The 11,589-nt window shown below is 42.5% G+C and overlaps 1 protein-coding gene across 1 annotated transcript; it reads left to right on the forward strand.

The window, feature by feature from the left end:
* The first annotated feature begins 10,084 nt into the window (after positions 1 to 10,084).
* On the forward strand, positions 10,085 to 11,128 carry MAGEB16 (MAGE family member B16). The gene has a single exon (XM_065900146.1). It carries the CDS (start codon positions 10,085 to 10,087, stop codon positions 11,126 to 11,128), a length of 1,044 nt encoding a protein of 347 aa, XP_065756218.1.
* Positions 11,129 to 11,589: the final 461 nt, after the last annotated feature.

An 11,589-nucleotide genomic window follows, 5' to 3' on the forward strand; every position in this document is an offset into this window, starting at 1 on the left:
TTGGGCATATGAAATATAGTTACGATAACTGTTTCAATGTCCTTGTCTATGCATTTTATCACGTGTATCATTTCCAGGTCAGTTTTGATTGCTTAATTTTTTCCTAATTATTGGTTATATATTCCTGCTTCTTTGCATGCCTGGCGATATGTGATTGGATGCCAGACCTTGTGCAATTGTGATTTTGCCTTGTTTACACTTGTCCAGAACAAATGCACAGGTTTTTTTTTTAATTTCAATATATCAGTATTCTTAAGCTCTGTTTTGTAGTGAATATTAAGTTACTTAGAAACAAAATAATCTTGTCAGTTCTTGCTTTCCAGCTTTGTTAGTTGGGACTAGAACAGCATGAACCATGGCTTACCTCACCTCACTTCTGAGTACTCTCCCTGATGCCCCATGAATGATAAGGGTTTATCACTTTGACAGGAAGTACTCCCTGCCCTGTGTGGGCTCCACAGTTCTTTCTCTGGGCAGCTCTCTCCTCTCTGGTACTCTTTCTTAGGAGCTCTAGCTGCATCATCCTCTCACCACTCTCAGCTTCATCTTACCAACTCAGAGATACCACAGGCTCCACTTGAGCTCCAGGCAGCAAGCTGGGGTAATTACAGGCTCAGATCCATTCTTTCCCATGTCTCAGGGATCACTGTTTTCATGGTCTGAAGTCCAGTATATTGAATAATGTTGTCGTGTATTTTATTTATTTTTTAAAATTGTTTCAGACAAGTGGGAAAATCCAGTCCCAGTTACTCCATCTTCAGCATACTAGAAGTTGTAAAAGTCATAAGTAAGATCTAAATTGTTGCAGCACACAAATGTCATGAAAAAGTAAACCAGCATTCCAAACACATTAAAATTAAAATTGGAATATGAAAGACTGTGGCAAACACACAAACACATATACCTATATAATTTTAGCCTTTTGAGAATTTTATGTAAATGAAATTATAGAGTAGATAAGGTTGACCTTTAAGATTGGCTTTTTTCATTCAGCATTATTTCTGAAGATTGATTCCCATTGTAATATGTATGTTTGTCCCCTTCTTTTTTGTTGTGGTATAATATGAATCACAGTCTTTTATCAATTCCTCATCATAGGTTGTTTGGCTTGCTTCTGCTTTTTGGCTATTACAAACAAAGCTTCTATAAAAATTCAGATGCTGTTTTTTTTGTGTGAGTGTAAGTTTTCATTTCTCCATGAAAATATCCAGAAGGGGCCTTTTCAGACTTAAGTAATAAGTTAGTTTTATCAGAAACATCCAAATGGTTTTCCAAAGAGCCTAGCTCATTTTGCATTCCCAAATCAATGTATGAGAGATCTGATAGCTCCACAACCTCACCAGGACTTGGTATTTTTAGTATTGTCTTTTTTAGCCATTCTAATAGATACGTAGTGGCATCTCATAGCAGTTTAAATTTACATTTTCTTTAGGTGTAATGATGTTTAATGTATTCTCATCTCCTTCTTTGGCAGCCATAAATCCTCTTTGGTCAGCATGTATTCAAGTTTTATGCCAATTTTCTAACCAAACTCTGTCTATTACTGTTGAGTTTAGAGAGTTCTTTCTATTTAGGGAACAAGCCCTTTTTCAGATATGTGATTTGCAAATATTTCTCGCAGTCTTTGTATGGTAATTTCTTTTTCTTATCATTGCCGTTCACAGAGCAAAAAATGTTTTAAATTTGATTAAGTCTAATATAGTGGGATGAATTGGGAGATTGGGATTGACATATATACACTAATAGATAACTAATAAGAACCTGCTGCATAAAAAAGTAAATAAAATTCAAAAGTTCAAAAAAATAAGGCTAATATAGATAGGTTTGATTTTATGGATTAAAGTCAGGTGTGAGAACTTTTCACAATGGATGGACCAGGCATGCTATGCAATTGTGGTGAGTCTGTAATCTACAATAGAAGAGAGAAGACAAGATAGATTAGAGGGAACATTTTAAAGTTCCCCCTTAGTTATTCCAAGTGTGACTTGGTTCAGTGGATTTCTATTGCTTCACTGCAGGAAACCACAGCTGCCATCAACCATCAGTAAGGTCATTTCAGTAAAGCATAAAAGTTTGAGTTGCTTGAGGCGGTATGACTCCGGAGTGTACAATAACCACCTAAAGCCTCTTTAATGGGTGAGAACTGGCCATTATTTTTATTTTAATAAAATGTAAAGAATAGACTAGGAATAGAATTGAGGATATCAGAGTAAATCGCACACAATAAGGCTAGGTTTTTTTTAATGAAACTCAGATAATATATGTATACATACACACACAGACAAACTCTTGTTGGACATTGCTTAATAGTTTATATATATTCTCATTATGAAGGATGGTTAAAAAAAAAAAAAAAGTCACTACACTAGACAATGCAATGTAAGATAATGCCCAAAATTTAGGGGCTCACACAATCCTGACTATCAATTCTTCCATATAGTAAGTACATCTTTAAGAACTGAAGGTCCTCAAGAGGCTAATTCTACAGGGTAAATGGAAGGAATAGATCAGCCTGTGTTTTCTCTGACAGCCCATCCTCCATTCTAAGGCTCCTACCCTGTGCTGCGGCTCCTCCACTGTGCTTAGATCCTGATCCATTTTGTGTAAGAGTTGGGCAAAAGTGTCAGAGCAGGCAGGAAGGTAATATTATCAACAGAATAAACTAATTAAGGAGCCGGAATTCCAAATACAGATATAGACCACCATGAGAAAGATCTGAAAGGACCACGTGCTCCAGAACTTGGGTAGCAAGGAGCAGAGATCTGTTCCTGCTTTCAGCCTGGAGAGGCTGTGGGCTGCTCCAGAAGCTGTAGGCTTCCTAGATATAGCTGAAGTGACATGTAGAGTTTGGGGGGCGGGGGCGGGTTTCAGACTACCACTGTAGCTGAAGAAGAGTCCCACTCTTCTGGCTCTTATCTTTTCAAGGGTATTCCCCAGACTTACCTGTTTTGGGGACACCTGTGATTCTCCAGGGCCCTCCGAGAGCCCCCATCCACCATCACTACTGCTGTAGCTGTATCATGCACAAGAAGCAATAAAGGAGCTAACAGAGTCAAGAAAAGGAAAATTCTAGCACCTCATAGGCCCTGCCTGACAATAAGTGCTTGTGTGCAGACCCTGTATCTAACAAGGTGACTTTTTTAGTGTCATTTCTGTTGCTCATTGATAAAATGAAAGCGCCCATCACAAAGACACATATGCTAACGAATGTCAACAACAGGACCACTTCCCTGAAATCAGGATAGCTTCTGAGTAGATGGAACTGGGTTTTATCACGGATTTGAAGAAAGTTGTCTCCATGGAGTGCTTCCATGCCCTTATTAACAAAATGGACCTCACCTTTGATAGGAAACTGAGTAATGACAAGGATGTGCCCAAGGCCGGCCACTAGATTACTAAGGACAACTGAGTCACTGAGGAGGAAATCTGGGAAGAGATTAATGTAATGAAGGTATGTGTTGAGAGGAATCACTTCTCTACTAAAACCCCTTGAATCTCATCTGATTCATGGATGGAAGAAAATACCTGATGCGCTGGAAGATTCTCAGCAGTGATCTGCATGCTGTTGAATACGTGTGGATTCCAACAGTCCATGCCGAAATCAACACAATGAAAGTCTTGGTATTTTCCACCAGGGCCCATGTTATAGTCCCCACTGCACTCCCTTCCTCATATGAAGAGGCTCTATGAGATGAGGAGGGGAAATCCCAAGGCAAAATTGCAGCCAGGGTTGGCTCTACTGCCATATAGTCAGTGTACATTACAGGGCAAAGTTCAACAGCTTCTCCTGAGGCAGACTTTTCATTTAGTGTTTAAATACTAAGATCAATACTCTAAGTAGCTGAGGTCCAGCATAGGGCCGGAGGGAAAATTTTATGTCATTTTTGTATTCCTGATTTATGTGGTAACTTGGAGTTTTTCCTTCCTTCCTTCCTTTCTTTTCACACTTCCTCCCTTTCTTCCTTTTCTCCTCTCTCTCTCCATCCCTACTTCCCATGTAGCCTTGCTTTCTTCTTTCATTTATTTTTCAAGTGCTGTTCTTTTTATACATGTTTAAATAGCTTTAGAACCTATGTTTATATATAATTTTGGTTGAATATTTACTGCTTTGTATAAAGATTGAGTAGGACTTTTGTGACTATAAAACAATGTTTGCAATCCAGAACAGGGTAACCTGGTATTGCAGTCCATGTTTCTTAGGAAATCTGAAAGAACTCAGTAGTAAAATCATTTACCCCAAGAAATTGATGCAAATAAATTAAATGTTGGTCAATTCTTGTCTTTCCTAATGCTTTTTACTGTCATTTTGTAAAACCAAAGGTATCTATTTGTATTTAGTTATAAAGAATATTGGAGAAATTAAATATTAATAATTAGATACCAAGCTCATTCGTTCATTTATCTCCAAAACATTGAACAACTGCTCTTTGGGAGACACTGTACCATTGCTTGAGTTGCTCAGATTTTTGTGTGTAGAAGCTGGAAGAAGTGAGGTAGCACGGTAAACCAGAGGGACAATTTTTAAAAAGGAGTTAGGAGGCATGAGTTCAAGTTAGAATAGTCATCTATAAATGTCCCATTGCATGGCCTTTTGCACATTCAGTAAGCTGCATGTCCTTCGTGAGAGTGAAGTTTAAATTTAGCTTTGGAGTGGGCAAATCAAAGGTGTTGGATTGTTCAACAGATAACAGGTCCCTCAGATGGTATCTCACAGTTGAGAGACTAAAGCCTGGAATGCAAAATGGGTCTCAGCAATTAGTCTTGAATCCTGGATACACTAGAGGGGTAGGAGTTTGGCCCCTGTCTCAATACATTTGAGGACAGTTTGCAAAGTAATTGCATTGGATAATCACTTATAAACACATATTCCCTACCATAACAAATGAAGGATGACTTCAAGGAGAAACCTAGAACCCAGAGAGTGGCATTTGGAAATTTATCTGAAGGCCTTAAAATCTAATCAAGGAATTCACAATATATGCCCAACAGGCTTTCACAATGCTATGGGCCAGGGAATGTTTATACCTTCCACTTTTCCTGTTTTGAATAAGAATGTCTATAGTTGCTGTCCTTTCCCTGTCCCACTATTATATATAGGGTGTGTTGGGGCCTGATAATTTGTTTCTTTTATTTCACAGGTCCACAGAGAGAGAAGTATTGTGCCCCAGTTGGTATACTTAACTGTATGTTCCCCAAGAGCCTCATCTGCATAGGAGCCTATTTTAGGTGATGAGATTTAGATTTTAAATTGCTGTTGTAGTAGATTCAGGTTTGGGGGAATCTTGGGAGAATATTAATGTATTTTGGATGGGGAAGAGACTTGGTTCATGGAGTTCAGAAATAAATTGTGGTAGACAGAGTCTAAAATAGTTACCATGATCTTGACCTTTTGGTATTCACGCATCTGTATACTACTCCTCTTGAGTATGGGCAAGGCCTGGGACTTGACTGTAACCAACAGAATATGGAAAACTGATATGTCACACCCATGATTACATTACATTTGCTGCCAAAAAAGATGGGACATCATTCATTTGATTACAGATACCATATATGACTGTGTTTTGCTAAAGACTTGCTCTCACTTTCCTGCTGGCACTGAAGAAGAAATCTGCTATGTTGAGAACTTCCTATGGAGAGGGCCACCGGCCTGGAACTACAGGCTACTTTTAACCATTTAAACTGATTTTGCAAGAGTTTTTTTTTTTTTAATTAAGCTGTTAGTTCTTCAGACAAGAGGAAATGAATTCTGCCAACAAACTGAGTGAGCTTGATACTGGATTTTTCTCTAGCCAAGCCTTCAGATTAGAGCAGAGCTCAGTAAATACGTTAATGTCAACTAGGAGAAACCCTGAATCACAGAAGGCAGTTGAGCTATTCTTGGACTCCTGATACACAAAAACCATGAGAGAATTAAATTGTGTGTGTTTTTTTAACTGGTATGTTTGTGGTAATTTGTTACGCAGCAAAACAGAACCAATGCATGAAGAATAGTGTATGATATTCTTCTGGATATAAACTCTTCTTTTTTCTCTTTCTTCATTCCTATATTTCATGTTTCAAACCTAAAGTGGTTATCTCGTGACGAGCAGAAATAGATTCATATAATGTTTGAGTAAGTAAGAATTGTTCCTTGATCTCAAGGGTGAAGGGAGCTGGAATGAAGTGTGTGGAGTAGAGATGGGTGTGTGCCTTGCTCTGGGCTAGTAATTATCATGATTGACGATGATCTAGATGGTGTCCCTCCTCTTCAAGTTCCCCTCAGCTTAGGACTCTGTGGAATTATTTCTTGGAGTCCCCTTTGACATTTCAGCATTGACTGTCAGACTAAACTCTCAAACCAGGAACCCAGAATACCATTTAGATGGTGGAAGTTTCTCATTTAGGCACTTTCAGGACCTGGCCTGTCAGGAATGGTGATAATTTACTTTATGGATGAAGAGTCCCTCCCTCTGGGTTCACTAAGAGCTGCCTGCCCATTTTGGAATTAGCTCAGGGTTCCTGAGTCCTGCCCTCTCTTAAATCAGACTCTCCTTAACGTCAGCAAGTAGAGAGACCTGTGCCTTTCACATTAAAATACTCCATAGCCCAGTCAGGGGCCTCTGTAAGGAGGTCTCTGTGCTAAACAGCAGAATCTTCAGGACACTTTCACTTGGAAAATAGAGAGGCCCAGTCCCCCAAATTCCTAACTTCCAGAAGGAACACTCATCCTGGTGGAACAACAGGTGGGATTCTATTCCCATCATATCTGGACACCCTGGCGTGGCACTGCATCTAGGTCAGTAGTGACCTCTTGGTTCTCAGTGTGTCTGTAATCAACAGGCTATTCCCTGGTGTCTCTTCTCTGGAACAGTACAGTTCAGAGCATATAATTCTTGGAGGTGCAGAGCAACACAAGTCAGCATGGGGGATGATGTAGTAGGAGGTGAAATTAACATATCATGGGCTCAGATAGCATTCTCCCAATGCAGCATTCTCCCAAGTCCCAGTTGTCACATTTTGAAAGTAAAGGCCCAAGAAGAAAAACTACGCGTGGCACATGAGGAAGAAGAGCTGGCATTTCTTCTTCTGTCCAACTCATGTCATCTCACGTGCTTCTGTTACTGACCTGATAGATGTTCCCAGACTTTTCATTCTTTCTCCTCCAGATTTATTGATGTGCTCGATGACCAATGTTGCAGGCTCTTTACTTGATAGAACACGTGAAGATTTTGTATGTTGTTTCTTCTGTTATGTAAGATCTATATGACCAATAATTTATAAGTATTACCAATTACAAAAGAAACAAGTAATAATAGTTAAAAATAGTGTATGAAATATAGGTGCAGAGAGTTAAGTATTTTAAGAGAACACTAACAGTATTTTAAAACAATACCTCAGCAAAAAGTGGCAACAAGGAAAGGTTTATGCCTATAGAAAATTTCTGTTAATAATTTAAAGATATGGTAGAATGAGAAAATTACCATGCTAGCCCATAGTGGAGAATGGAGAATGGTCATAATTATCAGAGTGTGAAGATCACAAAAAAGGAAGACACATAGACATTATATATCTCCTAATGGAAGTATGAAGTATCACCTGTGGAGTGCTCTTGCCAAAAAAACAAACACATTGACCAAAAAAATACTGATATGATCAGACTTATAACTATTGATGATGGTTATGATGAGTGTCAGGGAAACAGGGTTCATAGTACTGTTTTGTGTAGTGCACTAAATGTCAGAGAATTTCTATGCAAAATTATTTATTATAAATACATGCCTTTAACTTTGAATACCCAAGAGAAATGAAGAGAAATGCTGTTTTTCAGCAAAACATATACTGCAAGGGAGGCCCATTAATAATAGAAAATTGAAATCAGCAATCACAAACTGAAACAGTAGGCCAAAGCCACACAGATCACATAAGGCTTAGAGGCTACTTGCACCATATAATCAGGGGAAACTAATCAGCATGTTCTGTAAACTTTTCCAAATCACACAAAAATATATGAAATTACTCCACACATTTTAACAAGCAGGCTCCCCTTGATACAAAAACCAGATAGATGAGGAGACTCAAGAAAAGAATATTTAAGCCACTGTTTTAAACTGGACTAGAAAACAAAGCCACAGAGATAAGAATAGAAAAATAAACCAGAAGTATAAAAATGCAAATAGATAACATTCATCATCTTCATATGATTACTGCATGTTACAGGTGTGGAACAACGTCATAAAACGGGGACTTTCAAAATCATTCGTCTCAGTTCTTCCATGTACAAAGTAAACTTTTTAGTGGATAACCTATGAAAGTGGCTAAGTCTGCCTGATGAAAGCAGGAATAGATGGCTATGACTTTTCTCTGACACCTCACCCCCCTGTCCTGCCGCCTTCCTGCCTTGTGCTCCAACTTCCCCATTTTCCATTTAGGCTGGAACATGACCCATTCTAAGCGCTGCAAGGATTGCAGTAAGTGAACTCATCAAGGCATTGCTGGGATCAGGCATTTCCCTGAAAGCTTGAAGTCATGAAAAAGGAGCCAAAAAGAGAACCCCATAAATGAGGACCCAGGAGAACAACAACAAAGAATAAAGGGGTGGGGGTGGGGGTCACACGAAGATGGGCTAGCGGCTGCTTTTCACCTTAAAGGCCAGGCAGGTCTGTCTGGTTGAGATACGCCCTCAGTTACTCTTCAGGGTTCTCAGTGGCAAGAGGACCTTTGCATGAGGGTCAAGGCCTCAGCTCAACAGAGGGAGGCAGCTAGAGCGTGGCAGCCGAAGTGAGGGCTGGGAGCCGGGCCAGCAGGCACCACCCCTCTGAAACTGAGCGCTACGTGCACAGCGTGACCCCGCTGCTGGTGACCCCGGGAGGACCCAGGCAGGCCTCACCGGATGCCACGCCCCCTGACTTCCGCCTCCAGAGCTAACGGCTGCGAGGGCTTCAGTTTGAGGTGCAGACTCCAGTCAGCAGTGGGAGGAGCCCCAGGTGCCGCTCGGTGTCAGGTGAGACTCTAAATGAAGACTGAGGGGGACCGCCGGCCCCAGAAAGGGGGATGCCCACCTGGTCAGAGCCCCGCCCCGACCCCGGGAGGCGCGGACAGGTTCAGGCTGACTTACCACACACTACCTGTCGGGCCATCTGATTGAGGTGGTGGCCTTTGTGCGTGGGGCTCAGGGTCCCCGACCTACGAGTCTTCAAGCAAAGGCCCGTGAGTGAGATCTGAGGGGACTGTCCCCCACAATAGTACCGACTCACTGAGCCTCGGCTGGGATCCCGGTCGGCCTTGGGAGGCCCCGGGCAGGAGCGGCCGGAAGTGGTGCTAATGACCTCGGCCACCGGAGTCTGAGGGAGGGGAGGCCTTAGTCTGGGACAGGCGTTGTTATGTCACCAAAGGAAGGCATCTCAGGCCCTGCAGGAGTCCTGGTGAGGACCCCGAGTGAAGCCTTAGGGATCCTCAGACCCCAGGACAGAGGGTGTGCACAGCATTCGTCCCTGTTGTCAGCTGTGGATTTCCCGTCATGAGGTTCTCCTCACTTCCATTTTGGGAGTCTCACGGAGATGCGGCCTTGACTGGAGGGGGGCCTCAGGCAATAGATGGCGGCGGGGGGCTTCCCTGGTGGCGCAGTGGTTGGGAGTCCGCCTGCTGATGCAGGGGACGTGGGTTCGTGCCCCGGTCCGGGAGGATCCCACATGCAGTGGAGTGGCTGGGCCTGTGAGCCATGGCCGCTGGGCCTGCGCCCGGAGCCTGTGCTCTGTGACGGGAGAGGCCACAGCAGTGAGAGGCCTGCGTACCACAGAAAAGGAAAAAAAAAAAAAACTGAAATAGATGGCGGCGGGTACCTTACCAACCAGGATCTAATTTGAGAAGCGTATGTGAGGATTGTGGGGCTAACCAACCCATGGCAGAGGGGGCTCCACAGCCCTGAGAGGTCCAGGGAGTGAAGCTGGCAGAGGCCACCCCTCCCTTCCTCCTCTGGGTCTCAGGAAGAGCCGCCACAGTTAAGTTTACTAGCTGAAGCCACTCACATATGCCCTGTTTATCTTAGGTGGTGAATCTCATTGCCCACCCTCCTGTCCACGTACTGCTACCCACAAGAGTCATCATGTCTCAGCGTCAGAAGCGTCCTCAGCACTCATATGATCAATGCCATCAGACCTTCAGTAAGTCCCAGGGCCTGGAGGTTGCACAGGTCTCCAAGGCTCTGGAGGAGACCCATCTCTCCTGCCATCCTCTAATGCCTGGCGATTTGAAGGAGGCTCCTGGGGCTGCTATATCCAGCACTCCTGAGGGTCCTCAGTGTTTCTACTCCTCTTCCATTGCTATCAAAGCCACCTCACCCACCAAATCGGATGAGGGGTCCAATAGCCAAGAAAGAGAGTATACTCTGAGCACCTCACAGGCTGTGCTAGGCCCCAAGAATGTGCCTATAGATGCTCTAGATAAGAAAGTATCTATGTTGGTAAATTTCTTGCTATTCAAGTATCAAATGAAAGAGCCAATAACAAAGGCAGATATGTTGAAGATTGTCATCAAAGAGTGTGAAGTCCACTTTCCTGAGATCTTCCTGAGAGCCTCTGAGTGCATGGAGATGGTCTTTGGCCTTGATTTGATGGAAGTGGATCACACCAATCACCACTATGGCCTCTTCATCAAATTGGGCCTCACCTATGATGGGATGCTGCACCGTGAAGTGGGCATGCCCAAGACCAGCATCCTGATACTTATCCTGAGTGTGATCTTCATGAAGGGCAACTGTGCTACCGAAGACGAAGTCTGGAAAGTTCTGAATGTGACCGGGGTATATGCCGGGATGAAGCACTTCATCTTTGGGGAGCCCAGGGAGCTCATCACCAAAGAATTCGTGAAGGAAAAATACCTGGAGTACCGGCGGGTGACCAACACTGATCCTGCGCAATTTAAGTTCCTGTGGGGCCCCAGAGCCCATGCTGAAACCACCAAGATGAAGGTCCTGGAGTTTCTGGCCAAGGTTCATGGGACTGACCCAAGTTCTTTCCCATCTCAGTATGAGGAGGCTCTGCAAGATGAAGAAGAGAGAGCCCGAGCCAGAATTTCAGGCAGGGCTGTCTCTCCTTCTGTAGCCACTGCCAGTTCTAGTGCCAAGGCTAGCAGCTTCTCCCACACCTAGGGGAGCCAGGGATGCTTTCTTCATGCATTGTTGGAAGACGCAGTTAGTGCTGGTAGAATTTAGTTCTGAGGTGGGGGCAGAAAGGAAGACAGTGTATTTGCCTGTGTGTTCCTGTTTTGTATGTATAACTTGTAAGTTTATTCTCTTTTTTGATGTATGTATTACTCATATTTTTAATATGAATTTAACTGTTTCAAAATATAAAGATTTATGAATGATACTGATCATACATTTACTACTCATGATGTTTAAAGCAAGAACTTTGTTGTTTTGTGAAACAAATTGTGAAACTATCCATTTTATCTTCTGGAATAAGAAGATGGCATTGCTATAGGCATTTATTTCCTTGCACATGTGAAAGGTCAGCTTTAAGGTAGCTGGGATCAATAGAAAAAATAATCTCTAAAAGATATTCAAAATTTGCCTTTCGTATTCCTTTTAGTTCTTGTTCTGTAAAATTA

The sequence above is a fragment of the Phocoena phocoena genome, chromosome X (assembly GCF_963924675.1).
Source record: "Phocoena phocoena chromosome X, mPhoPho1.1, whole genome shotgun sequence".
In the NCBI taxonomy this organism is placed as follows: domain Eukaryota; kingdom Metazoa; phylum Chordata; class Mammalia; order Artiodactyla; family Phocoenidae; genus Phocoena; species Phocoena phocoena.

Excerpts from the sequence above, each read along its gene's own strand:
- MAGEB16 (XM_065900146.1), top strand. The coding sequence starts at position 10,085 with ATGTCTCAGCGTCAGAAGCGTCCTCAGCACTCATATGATCAATGCCAT.